At 41.9% G+C, this 19700-nt stretch overlaps 1 protein-coding gene across 2 annotated transcripts in view; it reads left to right on the top strand.

The window, feature by feature from the left end:
• The first annotated feature begins 4659 nt into the window (after nucleotides 1–4659).
• Nucleotides 4660–19700, top strand: part of MTAP (methylthioadenosine phosphorylase) — a 35411-nt gene continuing 20370 nt past the window's right edge. The window contains exons 1-3 of one of the 2 annotated variants that reach the window (XM_030257737.4): nucleotides 4660–4777; nucleotides 10972–11058; nucleotides 19060–19118. In XM_030257737.4, the coding sequence (XP_030113597.1) occupies nucleotides 4742–4777; nucleotides 10972–11058; nucleotides 19060–19118 (182 nt within the window). In that variant the 5' untranslated portion in view covers nucleotides 4660–4741. Of the gene's footprint in view, nucleotides 4778–5193; nucleotides 5353–10971; nucleotides 11059–19059; nucleotides 19119–19700 lie in introns of those variants that run through there. The other variant, XM_072921797.1, reaches the window with a different exon arrangement.

Raw genomic sequence — 19700 nt, 5'->3', positions numbered from 1 at the left:
ATTACCTTTTTCCACCAGGCCCCATTGAACAAATGGTCCCACCATGATGCTTGGAGCAGGAAGATTCCATTTTTGCACCAGGACCTGAGATTCATTAAATTTACCACAAACACCCCCTTCCTCAGCCAGGAAGGGGCTATCCTGTTTAGGTATACAAAAGCCCTCATTTGAGAGTGTTGCCTGGATAATAATTCAAGGGCATCCGAAGTATGATTGGATACAATCTCTACCACAGTCTGCAGTCTTATTAGGTGGTTTAGCAAATATACAGGGTCCTATATCCCCATGAACCATCCTGAGCCCATGTGGCAGGACCATAGTACTCAATGATCCTTTCAGCAGGCCATTTGTCCTCTCCCCAAGTTTGTCCCCTACCAATGAGAGGAAATTTTTCTTTTAAGCTTCTCCTCTCTCGGTTTAAAGATTCATACAAGGGGGCCCCCAGTGAACTGCTTTTTGACCTGGGTAAGGTGTAAAAAACGAGTTTGATCAGTCCTATCGTGCAGGGTCCCTTCCAGCACTGAGGTAACTCGCAGCAGGCTTTCTTTCCACAAATCCAGTATAATCCATTAGGTGCTTTCCATCTGATTCTTGTGTTCTCAGGCTCATCCCAATACTTACTTAGCTCACTTATTAACAGGTATGGGTTGGGCTTTCGGGCTGCCAGGTCTTAATTTTGCTGGTAGAATTTATGGTTAGAGTGGATACACATGGAGTGTATCCTAGAACTTCTGAATACTCCCTCCCCTCTCTGCTGAGGGAGAATGTTCCAATTACTCGTTTGTCCAGCACCCACCCCTCCGGTCTTTGAATTATTTTGGGACTTTTGTCAGCCTTCCACTTCAATAGTTGTTCAAACCCTCGCCTTTCCAAGGCCATTTCTCAGCGGATTTCAGCCCCTCACAGATCCATCAATTAGACAACCCTAGTTCTGTGACAATCTCCTGAATCAGATCCACAAATAGATTCTGGTCTGAAGCAGGTAATCCCCATTTTATGTACTGTTTTTCCAATTAGTCATATTGCTCACTTAAGGTTCTCAGCCTTTCCTGATCCATTCTCTTTTTCCTCATCTTGGTCTCCTGTCTCTTTACCTTTTGCATTACCTGTTTCATTTATTTTCTGGGTCCATTCCTTCTTTATCGTTTGTGAAACAAAATGTTTTATCATACTGTAGACAGACCCTGTCGTCCTGGTCCTCTAAGACATCCAGGATAATTGGCTCAGTTTCTAGAGTTATCTTATTTTCATATTTTAGGTTATTTCCCACCCAGTAGGTTTTCCCCCACATTACACACACACCCCTAATTTATTTGGGTTATAACACAGTGAATTATCTTGAAAATAAGCAATAAAGACCGACTCCTGCTTCCCACCAATCCATACCGTACAATTACATTTTTTAGAAGCTGGAACTGAGATTTCCCCCATGCTCTTTCGGTGCAATTTATGTGCTGACTGCCTGTTTTCAAGGTATGTTTTTGGTTTTTCTTTGGATTTGTATGCCCCCTGTTGAGTGTTTTAAAACAAGGCTTACCCTCACTGCAGTTCCATGGGGTAAGGTACCTTCTGGGTACCTGCCACCAGGTACTCCCATCTCAGGATTAGGAAGGTTTCAGAGGCACGAGAATAGACTCAGGCTCGTCAGGATTACTCCCACTGCTAGGATTTCTTTGTCATTCCCAGCGCCCGCTGGGGTGCTTCCAGCGGTGGGGTAAACCATCTTCTTGGCAGCAGGAATCTTTGTCCATGGTTTCATGCCAAGGCCGAGCTGCATACCTTTGCTTAAAAATGCCGCACCAGGATCTGTGCTGCAGGGTACCTTGTTCAACCTACGGCACTCAACAGTAATAATTTTAGGTTTTGCTTGTAACTTCCCCCCTTAATCAGTTTTGATATAAACAAAACCAGATTATTGAATCCAATTGAAGCAATCTCAGTCTTGTGGCTAATACCAGAAAATGGCCAGTCAGGTCTTGCTCCTGTTCAAAGCACTTTGCACACTTGGTCTTACTCCTCCCCAACAATGAGCAACCCAAACCTTATGTCAGTACGTACAAGTGAAATGTACAAAGGGATAACAGTTACACTCTGGCACAGAGCATTTGATTGAGATACTCTCAGTCATTTACGTGGCAGGCACAGGGTTATCTTCAAATCTCCAGGGGGGGATGTGATTTTCCACTCCGGTGCCAGGTCCTGAAGATCAGCTTTCTTTACCCTCGATGCGTGTGTCCACCCGTTTTCTGCAGTTCATATAGCAGTATCTGTAGTTAAAAGGACAATATAGGGTCCCTCCCAAATGAGGGGTTAATGTTGCCTCCTTCCATGCTTTCACGAGTACCCTGTCCCCAGGCTGTATCTTCTGTATCAAGAAGCCAAGGGGGTTGTGCTGCATGATGACCCCCTGCTTTCACAATTCTTCAAGATTCTTATTTAATGCTATCAGGTATGGTTGCATCTGTCCATCCTCTAGTCCTGGATGCCCTACAGGCATACCACAGGTATAAGGCATCCCATATAACATTTCAAAAGATGAAAGCCCCATTTCAGAATGAGGCATAGTTCTTACATTTAATAAGGCCAAGGCATTTTATCCATGACATTTTTGTTTCTAACATCAATTTGGCTAATTGGGCTTTTAACATTTGATTTATTCTTTCAACTTGCCCGAAACTCTGAGGGTGCCATGGGGTGTGATAGTCCCACCGAATACCTAAGGTATCTGCCAATTATTTGATGATTTTTGAACTAAAATGTGTTCCTTGGTCCGAATCAACGCAGCTTGCTAACTCGTATCAGGGTATGATTTCTTCCAGTAAGAATCTCGATACTGTTTGGGCTGTAGCCCTGGAGCTTGGGAAAGCCTCCACCCAGTGGGTTAGTTTATCTACTATGACTAATAAAAATTTGTATCTCCCGACCTTAGGTAGATCAGGGAGGTCGGTAAGCTGCTGGGTGACTTCCCATTGTTAGTTTTCGTGAGTTTGCCCTATTTATTTTCTTGCAAATTATGCACCCCTGTACCTCTTGTTTAGCTAATTTGTATATACCTTTGCAGCCACAGAATCTCAGGAATTGCTCTTCTAGGGCTTGGGCCCCCAAATGTGTCTGTTGATGCAATCTCCTTAGAATTTTCCTAGTATATTCCTTTGACAGTAATTCCCACCCGTTCCAGACGCCCCCCAATCCTCTGGCAATCCTCTGTCTCCTTTCTGGAGGGTAGAAGGGAGAATTCTTGGGTTTGCTCTCTTTCAGCTTCTGGGATACTTACCTTTAACAAAGCTGTGCTTTTCACCTCTTTGTCAGCTAAATTGTTTCCCCGAGTTCTGAACTGCATCCCAGCCTGGTGTCCTTTTATGTGGACTACAGCAACTGCCTCTGGCCCCCTGATGGCTTTTAATATTTGTCTAAATATTTCCTCATGAATTAGCCCCTTTCCCCGGGTATTAAGTAGACCCCTTTCCTCCCCAATTTTTCCAAAAGTATGCACTACCCCAAATGCATATTTGGAATCTGTGAAAATCGTCCCCTTTTTCCCTTCAAGTCCCAGCAATGCCCTGTACACTGCATACAGCTCACAAGCTTGAGCTGACCACCCTGCACTCAGGGGTCCGGATTCCACTTTTCCTGTTTGCCCATTGATGATTGCATATCCTGACTTTCTTTTTCCTTCCACCACCCTTGCAGAACTGTCCATCAAGCATTTCTCCCCTTCCTCTAGTTCTTCTTCCTCTAAATCTGGTCTTATTTTGGTCTGCAATTCTACCATCTCAGCACAATCATGGGAAAGATCCCCTGGGGCATCCCTGAACAGGAATTGAGCCGGATTTTGTGCTGGAGTGGTTTTCAGCTCCAAGTCGCGGGAAGCTTCGTATTTAAGAAGCCTAGCGTCTGTCAGCCACTTGTCAGCTTTTTGCTGTAAGATGCTTCTTGCTTTGTGGGGGGAGGTAGATGATTAATGAAGCCCTGAATGTTACCTTTTTGGCTTCTTCTACTAATATTGCCACTGCCACAATTGCTTGTAAGTGGGCCACCCCCTGCTGACAGGATCCAGGAGCTTGGATAGGTATCCAACCAGTTTCTTGGCCCCTGCCCAGTCCTGAGTTACAACTCCGTGGACAGTATGATTACCAATATTTACAAAAAGTTGAAAGGGCCTTTTTAGATCTCATTTTGCTGTTTCTGGCAGTCCAAGGCTAATTAGCACTTTTTGGCTTCATGTTAGTTTTTTAGGATGCTTCAGGGATTTTGTGGTGCACCTTAGCTCCACCGAGATTTGAACTGGAGGGGGGAAGTCAAACCGCTGTATTTCCAGGAATATGGAAAGGTGGTCTCACTGAAATACAGATTCTACGACAACAATGTTTTCAGAGAAGCCGAGCCAGGCCTTGGCAACCTGGACACACACCGCACCTTTAAGCAGACAAACCATTTCCATGGTATGCCCCGCAGCAGCACTCCGGCCGCACGCAGCGGCTGGCAGAGCGCCGCGGAGCGCGGCTTGGAAGGACGAAGCGGAAGGACGAAGCAGCGGGAGCGCCGTGCGGGAGCGCCGTGCGGGAGCGCCGTGCGGGAGCGCCGTGAGGGAGCGCCGTGAGGGAGCGCCGTGAGGGAGCGCCGCGGCAGCGCTCCCGCCGCCCGGCCCGGCGCTCCGGCCCGCGGCCGGCTGCCGCCCCCTACCGGCCGGAGCGCCCTCCCCGGCGCGCTGAGCGCGGCCCCGCCCCGCCCTCCCGCCAGCATGGCCGCCGCCGCCGCCGCCTCGCTGCCTGTGAAGGTAAGAGTGCTTCCGCCCAGCGGCGCTCCAGGAGGGCGGAGGTGGCGTCCATCGCCGCCCGCGAACCCTCCTTGCCGCCGTCTCGGGACGCCTGCGGGAGCGAGGTGGCGGGGGCTGTGCCGCTGCCCTCTCGGCGCTGCCGAGCGCGTGCCGAGAGGCGCTGCCTTCTTTGCTTGCTTCCTTCCTTCTTTCCTCCTTCCCTCCCTCCCTCCCTCCTACCCGCTGCGTCTTTCCCCGCTTCCTGCTGCCTTCCCACACTCCTGCTGCGCCGCCTGTCGGGAGCGGGCTCGGGAGCGCGGCGGTGCCGCTGCGGGGGCGGCGCCCGCCCCAGCGCTCCCGCGCCCGGGCCCGGACAGCGGCGACCGTGGCCGACCCGGAAGAGGCGATTTTTTTGTTTGTTTGTTTTTTGGTTTTGTTTTGTTTTGTTTTGTTGGTTTTTTTTCCGGAGAAATCTGCTTTTCCGGGTATCTGACCCGTGTGCGGTGTGTTGGATTTGTCAGTGAGAGGAACCGTGGCGGGTCTGTAGATGCGGGCTCTGTTTTTAAGCGTGCATGGAACTCTCAGCTTTGGCAGAAGTAAGGAGTGCAAAACTTCCTCTCTTAAGACTCATTTCCTGTGTGTTTGAAGTGCTGCTTAGAGCGGCGATGGCACTCAGGGGCGAGCAGGCTCAGGCTGAAATTTGAGTTTTCACAAACTGTGCATTATTTTTCTGCCATGAAGTAGAAAAATCCCAATCCTACACCTTTTCTAGGTGTAGAAAATAGTTAGAACCTGTCTTCAAAGTACAGATTTATTCTCTTAAATGTAACTTATAAGCAGTTCGATGTTTATCTCCTTTTAAGCAAAATTATTTGTAATGCCTTCCTTGTCCCTTTCTCTGTATCCACAAAACAGAAGAGAGGAATACAGAATGGTTTGTTGGTGGTTAGTTGTCAAAAAGACCCGTAGGTGATCATGCCATGTATTAGTGTTTAAGACTTGTTCATGATGAACAAATGTAGGCTGTTACTGCACTGGTACCTCTATGCCTTTGGCTTAAACCTTAGAGAAGTTCACCAAACACCACATGAAGAAAGGCATACACTTCAGTGTGATTTCTACTTGAACTTTGACAGGGAAATGGGTTTGATTTTTGAAGTTACTGATGTGATAACTTTTTGTTAGGTTTCACTTCTGTTGCTCTTCATCCCACTGTTTGAGATTCACTCTATTGTAATGCCATTTTACTTGAGATTTAATTCCAGATAACCTTTGATACAGGCTCCATTAAATTTTGCAAGTTATATCCTTTGTGTCCCTTTGTAGGATGCAGTCTGGAATGAAGAATACAGTCTTACATATTTCCATTCTGAAGTCATTCCTAGGTGTGAGGTCAGTTCTCTGGCTTTTGAGGAAAGGTGAAACTTGTCCTTCCTTGGTCACATCCTCTCTGCCTTCCCATATGTTCAGTTCCTGGGTTGGCTGTCAGGGTCAGTTGGTGAGACCCCAACAGTGTGAAAGTCCTTGTTCCCTTAGCCCAGCAGCTGAAAAAGAGGTCTGGAATGCTTGAAATTGAGTTTTAAAAGTTGTTTCTTCTTATCTAACCTATCTGACCTGCCAACCTCTGGTTAGCACGGAGGCCATGGCCATCTAACCTCGAGCCTTGGGGGGCTCCCACCTTATATACTCAAAACTACGTGTCTATGTTTACAATTTCTTTACCAATTCCTGTCATCTACGTTAGACTGTGAATCTCTGCCTTAAACCAATAGAAAAGTGTCACCATCACACCAAGACATGGAGGACAAAAAGGGAAAGAAGTCTAGGACATGCCCAAATTCCTCCATCTTGTATCCCCTTGAACCTCATTCTAAAAATCCCAAAATTCTACTTTTCTACCCTGTGTTAATTCAAATATCACACTACTCAAACCCTTGTGGCTTGTAATTCCTCATACAAAATTGACAGCTTTTTCCACAGGCTAAAATCAAAGTCACAGATATTTTTGACTTCATGTCAGGGTCTCCAAGCCTCCTGCCAGGGTCTTGAGACAGCCAGGGCAGCCAGAGGGATGTCCTGGACTCCGACAGGTCGTAGCTAGGAATAGAAGGCAGTGCCCCTGACAGGGGTGTTGTGGTTTAGACATGATGCTCTCCAATTTACTATTCCCACTGAAACCACTCCAAACCACACATCATCCCAACCCCTGCAGCAGAATGAGAGGAGAGTTGGAGGCACAAAAGGTGAAGATCATGGGTTGAGATAAGAACAATTTACTGGAAACTAAATAAGAAAACAAACAGTAACAACAACTGTATAAAAAGAAAGAGATGAACAGCTAATATGCAACTGCTCACCACTATGCAGAGCACAAAAATACCCAGTTGTCATGCTACACTCACCTGGGGCCCCTTTCTCTGTTACTGGAAAATGATACAAAGTCATGTAGAATAACCTCCAGGTCCTAGTCAAGGCCCTTCCAGACTACTGCAAAAATTAATCCTATCCTGGCCAGAGCCATGACATAGGGTATCTCTCCCACTGAGCCTAGAGCATTTGCATTTATTTTGATAATTCACTAGAAGGCTTGGAAAGCAGAATTTAGTATCGACTCAGATTTTTCTGTCTTGTTCCCAGACACAAATAGTATTTCTGGAGGTCATGTAAACTGAAGGAAAAATAATTGTCAAGTAGAATTTAAGGATTAGAGCTGCCAGCTCCAAATTGACCTTACATGATTAGAGCAGCAGCTGCTTCAAAAATCTCTGCTGCCTAACTTTCCTTCCACTAAAGTAACTCTCCAGTGAATTATAAGTGAGCCCAGTATTTCTCTAGCCAGTGTTACCTCAGGTGGCATGAGGGTTGTCCAGACTGCCACTGTGGTAAGCTTGCAGTGGGTAAGAAAGCAGAATAAACACACCATAGTCTAGGTCTTCTGTGCTTTGGGTTCTGCACCATGGGAGCTGTGAATATTTTGCAGGCTCATTACAGTCTGCAATTTCTGACAGCATGGCTATTGGTGTAAAAGCCTACGCAGGAACTGAACAGTGCAGCCAAAGTATGTATTGATGCCGCTGCAGCCCCCTGCATTACTGAGCCTGAGAACAAATTTGAGAGCAACCACACTAGGCCTATGCTGCTGCAGGCCAGGCATGCTGCTTTCTGTACAGGAGCAGTCTGTTACTGTGATGGATCTGTGTGTTTATAATAACCTTAAAGTGCTGTAGTTCCAAAATAGCTTTTATGTCATGCATCTGTAGCTGCTCTCTCCAGCATTCTCAGTCCCAACAACTTGCATTTTGCTAGATGTAAAAGTTCAGTTCCCTTTTGAATCCTAAGTCATAGGACACTAGTAAAACAAGTGTTATACCCAGCTAAAACCAATAAAGTAGCTGAAGGAACCTTTTTTTTTTTTCTCCCTAGACTGAAAAAAAATTAAAAAGGCACAATTTTGGTCCTGTCCTCTGGCAATATAGCAATCATCTGTGTTTACTGAATATATGCATGAACAGTGTTAAACATAGTATTTTCTTGATTTTGAGTTTTGTGGTTGTTCCTGTTGCATACCTTTCACAATTCTTAAGGCAATTTATCCTTAATTCATCCTAAAGTGTATAGTAGTTTTCAGGATTTTCATGAGCAATCAAAGTCAGAACCTTTGTGATAGCTAAGTAAGGAGTAACACAGGAACAAACCCATCAATATTACTGCAAACAATGGACTAGGTCTTCCCTAAAGCTTGTGTGTGTATTCAGGGTCAGAGCATGTGGGTTAGCACTGCTGTTTTCCTTTGCGCTTCTCATGCTCCATAGGGGGGTAGAAAAAGGAAGTAGGAGGTCGGTTAAAACCATCTCATGTACAGCATTTACCAAGTGGAAAGCTTTGTCAGAGAGGTGCTTATATGTAACCAAGACCACGGAGCCTCTGCTTGTTGAAAAGAAGTGCTTAATGAGCCAGTTAATACAGTGGTTGAACAGATGGTGTCTCTACAAATGTGAAACTAAGAAAAAACTGGAGTAAGAGGTGGCTCTCTCTTGTGGAAGGAGTGTGTTGTATGTTCAAGTCTGGAGGTTTTACTTAAGAAGTTTTTGTGGTAATAAGTTATGTCAGAAAGGTTGATTTTGAGGCAAATCAGTCATGATATGTAGTCAGCTTGAAAGTGATACGAATTTTGTAACAACTGATCACATTGAATCAGTTTGAATCACAAAAGAGAAGCACTCATTTTCTCTATGTGTGATAAATGGTGACATTGAAGCGATACGCAGAATAAATCTACTCCACAACCTGATGTAGTTACGAAGTGGGTATGTATTGTCAGCGCTGGGCACAAGTGAGATAGCTTTCCAAAAACTTGTGGCCCGAGCTTCAGTCTGACGCCCACCTTTATTGAGAAAGGTGTTCCATATGCAGTACATTACACAACCTTTTCATGCATGTTCAAGCCCTGGCCCCGCCTGTCCTCACCTCTCATGCTAAATAGGTCCACGCCCTTCTGGGCACGCTTGGTTTGCTGTGGTGGTCATATGGGGGTCTCTCGGTGGTCTCTGGGGCTGAAGATCGTGGTCTTCCTCATGACTGAACTTTTGAACTTCTCCCCTTTGCACGTCTTGGTCATCTGAATCCATCTGTCAGTCTTGATAAGCTTGGAGACAGAGGAGCCTCTTTATCTGTGTTCTTTGCATCTTTTGGTATCCTCCGGTATTATTCTTTATGCAAAATGCTTCAGAAATTTGCATTTTCCTATGCCCTATGTACCATGGCAGAGGTTTCTTAAGTAAAAGGTTAAAATTCAACACATAATTCTACAAACTAAAATTTAAATGTTTAATTCATTTTGTTAACTCAAGTGAACTTCAAAAATCTCTATTTCAACATCTCTTTTAAGTACCATTGCTAAGCTTTCAGTTGTGAAAAGCTTGACAATAATAATTCTGCTCGAAGAGTAACAAGTGTTCTGAACTCAAGAAAAATCTTGACTTGATTGAAGATCTAATTATCCCTAGAGAGACAAAAACCAAGTTACTTTTCAACTATGAACTAGAAATAAGAATAATTAGATGCATTTTTCTTAGCTGGAATATGCAATCATAGGTAAATCAAAACACAACAGGGATTTTAGTTGGGAAACCTCTTAGATTTTGTTGAATCAGCACAAAAGTTTTCTTTCTTTTGGAGCTATAATACCATATACAAATGCCTGTGTCCTGGTTATGGCTGTAGTAATGTTAATTTCCCCTCAATAGCTGTTCCAGTGCTGTGTTTTGGATTCAGAATGAGAATGGTATTGATAACACACTGATGTTTTGGGGTTTGCTGAGTCATATTAATCCTAAATCAAGGACTTCTTTTTTCCCTGTCTCATGCTGTGCCAGGGAGAGAGTGGAGGGGATATGCAAGCAAAACTGGGAGGGAGCATAGCTGGGACAGGTGACCTAAACTGATTGAAGGGACATTCCACACCATGGAATGCCATACCCATTATATAAACAGAGGGAGTTACCCAGAGAGTGGCCATTCTGCATTTGGGAATGGGGTCTGACATTAGTCAATGGGTGCAGAGAAATTGTATTATGCATCGCTAGTTTTTCCCTTTTTTATTATTATTGCTATAATTTACCCTTATTATAATGTTTTACTTTATTTTCAGTTGTTAAGCTTTTTTTATATCAATATGCAAGTTTTACTTGGATTCCACTCCCCATTCCACCAGAGTGTAGGAGGAAAGAAATGGAGTTTCTGCAAGTGGCTTAACTTCCAGCTGGGCTTAAAACCACGGCAGCCTGATATTCAGTATGGTGGTTATATGTAAGACTTTTTGTCTAGATAAACAAAAAGCCTCTGTTTTAATGGGCTTTCTACATGTATTTCTCACTCATTACAGGCATTCCCAAATAGTCTTAATATTTATACTGGAAATAAATGTTTAATGGCACATCTTTGTGCATTTTTTTCATAGCTTTTTTTTTTTTTTTTTAATTTGGTATCTTAAAAAGGAGAATCATTCGTAAGAAAATGGCACACTAAATACAGTTGTTTAAAATCAGATATTTGAAATTTGCATTCTGGAAAATTGTGGTGGGCACACTAGAATTTGATGATCTGTTGTCTATCCTCATCTTGAGAAAAGATACATTTTCTAACTGCCTGGTTAGGTTTTAAGAATGCTGTTAAATGTGAATTGCAGGAAGACTAATATGTACTTTCTTTGTAAGATTGGAATTATCGGTGGAACTGGCCTGGATGATCCAGATATCTTAGAAGGAAGAACAGAAAAGTATGTTGACACTCCTTATGGCAAGGTCTGTATAATCTTTTTCATTATTACTGAAAGTTTTTGCGAATTTTTAAGATGTTTATATGCTTTAAGAATTTTCAGACTGGTAAATGAATGTATAAAGGAGGTGCTTGCACAACTGTTCTTAGTAGCTATGTATTGTGTGATTCTTAGTTTGTAAAAATAAAGTATTATTGCAAAGATGATGTGCAAAGGAGACTATACCTCTTCTCATTGTAGATTGGATGAATTTAGAAACTCACTGCTGAATTTACAATCAAGGAATAAACCCTCTCTTTCAAATTTGTACTGGTGCATCAACTGTGTTATCTGTCACCTTTCTGAATTGCAGACAATTCTCCTTTGAGGCATATGAAATACCATTTTCCCTGTAACTAATGATTTATGTTTTACATGCCAATTTAAGATCATGCTTATAGCAACATAATTTGAAAACTATTTAAAAATTAAGCTCTGAAACTGTGTTTGTGAGACTGATACACCTAAACAATTCTTCTTTACATTGCTTCTGTCCTTTTCCTTAGCAGAAGGGAATGCTGGCTAAGGCTGCTGCTCTATACACAGTGCTGGGTGCGTTTTGAAGGATAATTCCTGGCACAAAGCGTTCATAGTACAAACAGACAAGAAAAAGGATGAGAGAGTTTTATAGGCAGGAAGTCAAGGAGGAGTGATGTTTTATTTGTCACACGAAGCTCATAGAAGAATTGGATCTTAGGTATTCATGTCATAGGACATGGAGAGTCTGGGTGCTTCATAATTGCCATTAGAATTATATCTTACGCAGTCTACCAGTACATGCTGGTATGCATACAAAAAAATCTGGTATCTGGTAGCAAGTGCTATTTTGTGACTGGAAGCTTGCTAGAAAACTCAGTGGTGTGGTGTGTGATTGAAAGCCGAATCCATGCCTCCATTCAAAAATGGTTTAAAGAGCAAGAGGAGTTTGTATCCACACCATTAGGAAGGAGAAGTATATTAAAGGAAGTGAAACATAATCAGAAGAATGCATTTGACTTTTCCATCCTCTTTCAGAATTAGTTAAAAAATTGTAATAGAATGAAGGGAACTCACCTCCTCTGTTTTCTATGCTGTGGTTTGCAAAAGTAGCGAGCTTTGGTTTGAAGGAGAATCCACTGGCTAAACCAAACCAGTTGCCATTGTATTCCCTGTTTCTTGAGAATGATGAACGGATGTTCATCACAGCATGGATGTGTTTGGAGACTGCTGACAAAGCAGAAGTAATACTGTACTTGCTGCAGATATTAACTGAAGCTTTCCTATCTAGGACAGATGGAACACTTCTCCCTCAGAGGATTCTGTTCAGATCAGAGTTGAGGGCACAGTGGCAGCGCAGCATTTGAAGGTCTGTTCTGTCACAGCATTGAGGTGCCACAGGAATTGGGGAATGCAAATTCTGCAGTGCAGTAAGTGGCCTACATTAGGATTCAGTATTCCTGGGAAGAGTAGGAATATTTTCAGGATGGCTCCTGCACAAAGGAGTGAAATAATCTTCATCAGCCATGCATCTTAGGTCAGTATATGTCAGGGTCAGCTTGTCAGGACCCCAACAGTGTGGAAGTCCTTTCCCTAGCCCATTGCAGCCAAAGAAGGAGTCTGGAATACATCCAATTGCGTTTTCAAGGTTGTTTATTTTCCCTTATCTATAACATTCTTTCTCTGACCTGCTGAGGTCCGTCCAGAAAGGAAGCCATGGTAGTTTGGTTCGAGCCTCAGGCGGCTCCCACATTGTATACTCAAAAGTATGTGTAATATGTTTACAATTCCATACCGATACCTAACATCTATGTTGGTCAGTGTGTCTCTACCTTAAGCCAATAGAAAAGTGTCACCATCACATCAAGACAGGACAAGACGAAGAAGAAGTCTGGGACATGCCTAAATTCTTCCATCTTAACCCCCTGAATTATATTCTAAAAACCCCAAATTTCTACTTTTCCACCCTGTATTAATTCAAATATCCCGCTATTCAAACCCTTGTGGCTTGTAATTCCTCATACAAAGTTGGCAGTTTTTCCATGTGTTAAAATTGAAGCCACAGCTGTTTTTGACTTCTTGCCAAGGTCTCCGAGTCCCCTTCCAGGGTCTCGAGACACCCAGAGCAGCCAGAGGGATGTCCTGGAGTCCGACAAGTATGGAAGGCTTTTTTACCTTTTTTGTTGGGGTTTTTTTTGGGGTTTTTTTGGGGGGTTTTTTTGTTTGTTTGTTTGTTTGGTTTTTTTTTTTTTGCTTATCTAGTGGGGTTTTTGTTTTGTGTTCTTCACAGAGTGCAACATAAATAGCAGAAAATTAATGTTGGTGCCTGTTGTGGATAGTGAGAGACCTTGATCAATGGACTGCCTGTGTCTGAGCCTGCATGTTACACATTTAGCACAGACTGAACTTAAAAAAAAAGAGCTCATGAATATTTTTTCTTTGTGTGAGGGGGATGAGAACAGAACGGAGATACCAGGGTATGAATCCAAGCCTGAATTCAAGATAATGTCCTGAGTTGAACTGGGACTGTTTAGCTGACCTGAATGGAATCAGGTCAGTCAAAGAAGGACAGCACAGCCAAACAGGGGGCTTTTATCCTTTTACCTGTAATGGCCCGTCTTCCTTCTTTCTCTCTGTAGATCTGAACTTCTGATAATCAGGCCATTGACCTGATTGTTGTTTCATGTAGATTTCCTCCTGTATAGAATCACAATAACTTCAGGGAGTGAATGCAGTTTCCAGTTCAGCAGCTGATGGATTAGCCTTAGTGTGAGATGTGCAGCGTTTAGTCCACAAATTGCAGTCACACAAAGTACAATGGATTTTGATTAAAGCAGAACAAAGCCTCAAGTTCAATTAGTATTATTAGGTGGATCAATATTCACTTACTTTGCTGCTGAGACTATTTAGTATTCAGGAAGGAGACGTTACACAACCTACCACACATTTTAGAGCTACATAGATGAGAGGAACAGCTGAATGCAAGAGGGCAGTTTTATTTTTATTTAAGTGTGCCTGGAAAAGTTTAGAAGTTTATGGTTTGTTACTATTTTTCCCTAAAGATATGTTTTGTTCTTGATTGTTACTGGAATAAAACCAAATTGGGACTTTTCTGCCATAAAGATACTTTTTCATAGAGCTGTTAGGACAGTGGAGAGATAATCTGCCTGACATTTTGAGAAGTAAAGGGCTTAATTTAAATAAATTTTGGAAATTTGTGGTCTTTGGTTTTCTGAGAGAAACAGAGGTGAATCATGAACCTATTTAGTTCAAGCAAAACTAGGAAGAATAGAATGAATGAATGAATGTCAAAAGGAAATTGCAAGGCATAGTTACTAGAATGGATGTCCATTTCCTTCTGTCATGTAAAAATGCAGAGGGTACAATTCCACTTTGCTTAAATCTTTAATTCTTAAGTTTCTAGACAAGGAGACTTCTGCCAAAAGATGTTTGAGAAAAGCTTTCTGGAGTAGATTTTCCTTGGGACCTTTGACAGCAGCAAAATAGATTTTTCTCTAATGAAAAATGCTTTTTCTTTTCTTTTAAAAGATGAAATAATGGCTTACTTTTTTTTCATACAGAGACCTTTAATTGTCTTCTGCTTTGGCCTTCTTGAATAGTAGCACTAGGGAATGTGGGAAAAATGAAAAGTTTAAAGGAAACTATTGTGACAATTTTTTGCTGTTTTCTATGTTGGTATTGGTCCTCTATGATAAATCAAGTTACATTAGTAATAGTGAAAATGCAGAACAATAGCTTTTAAAAAAATTGAGTAAGCTTACAGCTCTTAATATTCCAGCTGTCTTTTCTCCTTGTCTTCCAACATTTTCAGTACATCAAAAATTTGGTATTCTGTGGGAAATGTCCCAAATTTGATATACTATCTTCAGATATGGAAAATCTTAGTCTCCTACAGGATAATAGATGCTGTTCCAAGCAATTTTATCTTTATCATTGAATTTTGAAGCTCCTAAAAAGCTTTTTTCAGAATATATTTTCAGTTAGATTATCTTCCTTTCTGTATGACGGATCATGATTCTGAATCACCACCTCTGGTGGGCGAGCTATCTTCCCACTCTAGAAAATTATTCTAGTGCCTCTGTGTTTTTTTCTGGTCATAAATATATCAGGCAAACAAAGCAGGGGGGTAGTTCCACCTTTCAATTTAGCGATTTTTGCTTCCATCAGGAAAACATGATGCATCAGGAAAACCTGACCATGTAACATAATACATAAGCTCATCTTTTACCTCCCCAAAAGAATGTACATTGTTTGGTTCCTGAACTAACTTACAGATTGAATGGAGGCTTGCAGAACCTCTGAAGTACTTTTTCATCATGAGTGTTCTGTATTCATTCTGTTTTCTGTTCCAACTAGCCTCTGAGGTGAGATCAAGGGAAAAATGAATTCTGTAGACACTACATGAATGGTACTTTATGCATATTTACATTATAGGCAAAGGGGATTTATTCCAATTGTTTGTTATTGTAATAATTTGGGGTTAATTGCTCAGAAATAAAAGATTATTTATTTTCTGTTTTGCAGCAGTGAGTAATATATATCTGACTTGTATTTTGTGAAAAGACAGAAGTAATTAAAGACATTTATGAAATTTTAATGTTTGAGATTTTTATTGGACCTTTTATTAAATTATCCTTTTAAAATACAGTATTAGAGCTTTGACTTCAAACTGTTCCATTGAAAGTTTTTATTATTTTATCATTACTCCTGGCTATGACTGAGATAATAGCAGAGAGATACAGCACTTGGAAAGAGGTAGTGGGAGAAAGAAAGCAGAATGGAAGTATACATTAGCTATGTTACCTGGTCAACACATAGTTTGAAATGTCTGTTTCTATGACTTTATGCACATATCAGTAGTTGTTCCGGCTATTCAATCTCTTTATGAGCAACCTGGATGAAGGGATAGAATGAACCCTGAGCCAGTTTGCAGATGACACAAAACTGGGGGGAGTGGTTGACACACTCGGGGGCTTTTCTGCCACTCGAGGGACCTTAGTCTGGAGAACTGGGCATAGAGAAACCTAATGGGATTTAACAAGGGCAAGTTTAGAATCCTCCACCTAGGGTTGAATTCCCATCTGGGGTGGGAATAACCCCAAGTACCAGCACAGCTGGAGGCTGACCTCCTGAAAAGCAGCTCTGTGGAGAAGAACCTGGGGTGCTGGATGACAAGTTCACCCTTGCAGTCAGGAGGGCCAGTGCTGTCCTGGGGTTCAGCAGCTAGAGTGTGGCCAGCAGGTCAAGGGCTGTGATTTCCCCTCTCCCTGGCTCTAGTGAGGCTACATCTGGAGTGCTATGTTGAGTTCTGGGCTTCTCAGTACAAGAAAGACAAGGAGTTACTGGAAAGGGTCTGGCAGAGCCATAGAGGTGGTTCAGGGTCTGCATTCAGGGTCTGGAGCATCTCTCTTACAAGGAGAGACTGTGGAAGCTGGACCTTCTTAGTCCAGAAAAGAGAAGACTGAGAGGGGATCTTGTCAGTACATATAAATACTTTAACAGTGTGTGCCCAGCAGATGTACCAGACTCTTTTCAGTGGTGCTCAGTGACAGGATAAGCAGTACTGGCCATAAACTAACATGAAGAACAATATGAGGAAGAATTTCTTTACATTGAGGATGGCAGAGCACTGGAACAGGCTGCTCAATGAGGTCATGGAGCCTCCCTTGCTATGGGCACTCAAACCCCCACCTGGATGTGTCGCTGTGTAGCCTGCTCTAGGCAAGCCTGCCTTGGCAGGAGGCTGGACTAGCAGATCTCCACAGGTCTTTTCCAACCCTAACAATTCTGTGACTGTGTGATCTGTATTTAATGTCTTTTAATGAAGCATGACACAGTATCTACAATTGTTTTCTTATGCTATCCACTCATCATTTAGCAGTGCTCTCTGTTTCAAGTGTTTCTTTTTCTCTTCCAGTTTTCTAGAAATCATGTGCCAAAAAGATTCAGTATATCACATGGAAAATGTGCAGAATGCATTTTGTGGAAATCAGTGCAAAGGTGTCAGCCAGATTCTTACCATCCTGAAGCCTGTTGAAGTGCTGGGATATGAGCAGATAGGGAAGGAAACCCTGGCTGCAGCAACTAGATTTTGAAGCCTGTGAATTTCAAATCTGTTATGTTCTTTCTGCATCATCAATGTATACCAAAATTCAGTGGACTTCTGTGATGGGAATTAATATCAAACTACCCCAAGTCTTTTGAAAATGGGCATAAACTTAAATCTACCTCTTGGAACAAACTTGAATCTGTAACTTATAAAGCAAAAAGCTCAGTCTTTAATTTGCTGACCTTTTTGATATGGGGCAGGAACTTTTACTGGAAATCCTCTTTAGTTTTAAGAGTATTTTTGTATTCTTTTGGGGACTTAAGTCCCCAGTTTTAATAACTGCTTATTATTTAACACAGCAAATGTGTGCAAACAAAACAAAATCCCAAATGCTAATTTTTGTGAAGCTTCCTTGTTATGAGTGTTGCAATGGCAAGTTGCTGTGGCCACTAGACAGCAAGGCTTTTGCCCTATGTGAAATTTCACTCTTAAAGCCATGTTTGTTTGAGAAGAGCGTAAGGTAAAGATTAAAGATTTAAATATCAATAGTTTAATATTAAATTGATACTTGAAAAAAAAAAGACAGAATAACAACTGTTTTAAACATAAATGTTCTGGAATGTTCCCATTTTTTACAAAGAAATAGTAAGTGTCTGCCAGAATTTCAGCCTTGGTGATTGAGTAAGTTATGGTGCTTTAGAGGGCTTTCAAATGAATAATTGCCAAAATGAGCAGTGCAATAGGAAGTAGAAGGTGATTTATTTTTTTTTTAAGAAATGGGTATCGTTAACATGGGGTTCCCATATCACTTCATTGTCAACCTCTGCAAAATTTCAACTACATAATAAAATCAACAGCTGTAAAATAAATGCTAATTGAAATCTTGCATCTAGCATTATAATTTTATTTCTTTTCTGTCAAGTAGCTGGCAGCAGAACATTTCTAAGTGCAAATGTGTGAGTCAAGACACTTGCAAACTTGTGATCAGTAAATAAACCATGGTTTTGTTAGTAGCTGTTTTAACAAAAAGGAAAGTTACAGTGTAGTATATTTCAGATCCTGAAGGCCAGGAGCAGAACACAGCCCACAGAACAGTTAATTTATTGTAATGGTGGTTGATGACTTGGAGGCTGCCTCTCATGGGCAGGATGACCCGTCTCCATGGCAAGGTACACATTCCAGCTGGACAGCTAAAATCAATATGCTCTGTTGTCCTGGCTGGTTGGTAGCCAGGAAGATTGTATTTTCTTGTGTAGCTGTAAGAGAAGTCCCTGGGCTGAGCAAGTACAACACTGCTTCCGCCACTTACATACCGGAATTTCTCTGTTGTATCACATTTCATTTCCCAAAAGCAGGACTCCCAGCAACAGGGAAGAGGGAGTTTTTCAGGAAGCTAGGGTTGAGTGTGGGATGGGTTGGAGGAATCCAGAACTATTCACACCCTACTGCAAGCCCAAGTTAGAAAGGGGACAGAGAAGAGAATGGCGAGTGTTATGGAAAAGCACGGATTAAATGGGTTTTATGCTGGAAGAGGGATTTAGTAGAGAATGGCAGCTATTTAGCAAAAAGAAGCTGAAGTTTACAGGAAAGAGTGAATCATGCTAACCAATTTGATGGTAACATGTGCATGCTACTATTTTTGTGTTTGATGTATTAGAAGGCATTACAATTTCAAACCCCAAAGTAAAGAGTTGCAATGTTAAGTTTTGTATGAACACAGAAAATTTATGGTAATCCTTCCTGTTCCAAGTTTGATCTTCCTGTTCCAGGCTGTTTTACTAACTCGTCATATCAAATTACACAGCTGAGCTCAAGAAAATGTGAGAGTACAATTGCAACCAGTATTTTCTTCTGTAACTGTTGCAGTTATTTTTAGGTCGTAGTAAAGGTTTATAATGTGATTGTCAAACAGTCACTCATTCTTATGTGCTTGTGTTGCAGCCATCAGATGCTCTGATTTTGGGAAAGATCAAAAATGTGGACTGTGTGCTCTTGGCAAGGTAAATGAGCGTTTTAAAGGGGTTTGTATTATACATCTTAAAGTCTTCTCAGAATTTTTTCTCTTTTCATTTGGTGAACTGAATTTCTGCTCTGACATCATCTTGCTCTCTGTGGTTGCTAGCAAAGTCCAGCACACGTTTGGGTTTTTTCAAAAGCAAGTTTGATGCTGCAAGGACTGAGAGTATTGAAAATGCTGTCTAGGTTAGGTAAAAAAGTCTAGTGGGAGGTATTGCCCTAGTGAGAATGGCAGGCTGCAAGGCCACCTGCTGTGATGGTGGGTAGGTGATGCTGATGACCTTACTAATTAATGAACTATGTCTCTGTTACCTCTGTAAACTCCTCCAAATCATTCCCTTAGATTATTGAGTCCTCTTGTTGTTACAATTATTGTTTAGGGGGCTGCATTCCCTACAGTTCTCCCTCCCTATGTAATTTTTATTCAGACATTTTTACTATACTTGAAGAGACTCTGGAAGTAGGATCTGCAGATGAATGTGTGGAAATTTCACACTGGTGTAACCATGGATGTCTAGGACCAACATGCTACTGGATTAAATGTAAGACTATTAACACAATTTGTG

This window comes from Taeniopygia guttata, chromosome Z, assembly GCF_048771995.1.
Source record: "Taeniopygia guttata chromosome Z, bTaeGut7.mat, whole genome shotgun sequence".
NCBI lineage: Eukaryota > Metazoa > Chordata > Aves > Passeriformes > Estrildidae > Taeniopygia > Taeniopygia guttata.
This window is presented reverse-complemented; position numbering and strand designations above follow the sequence as displayed.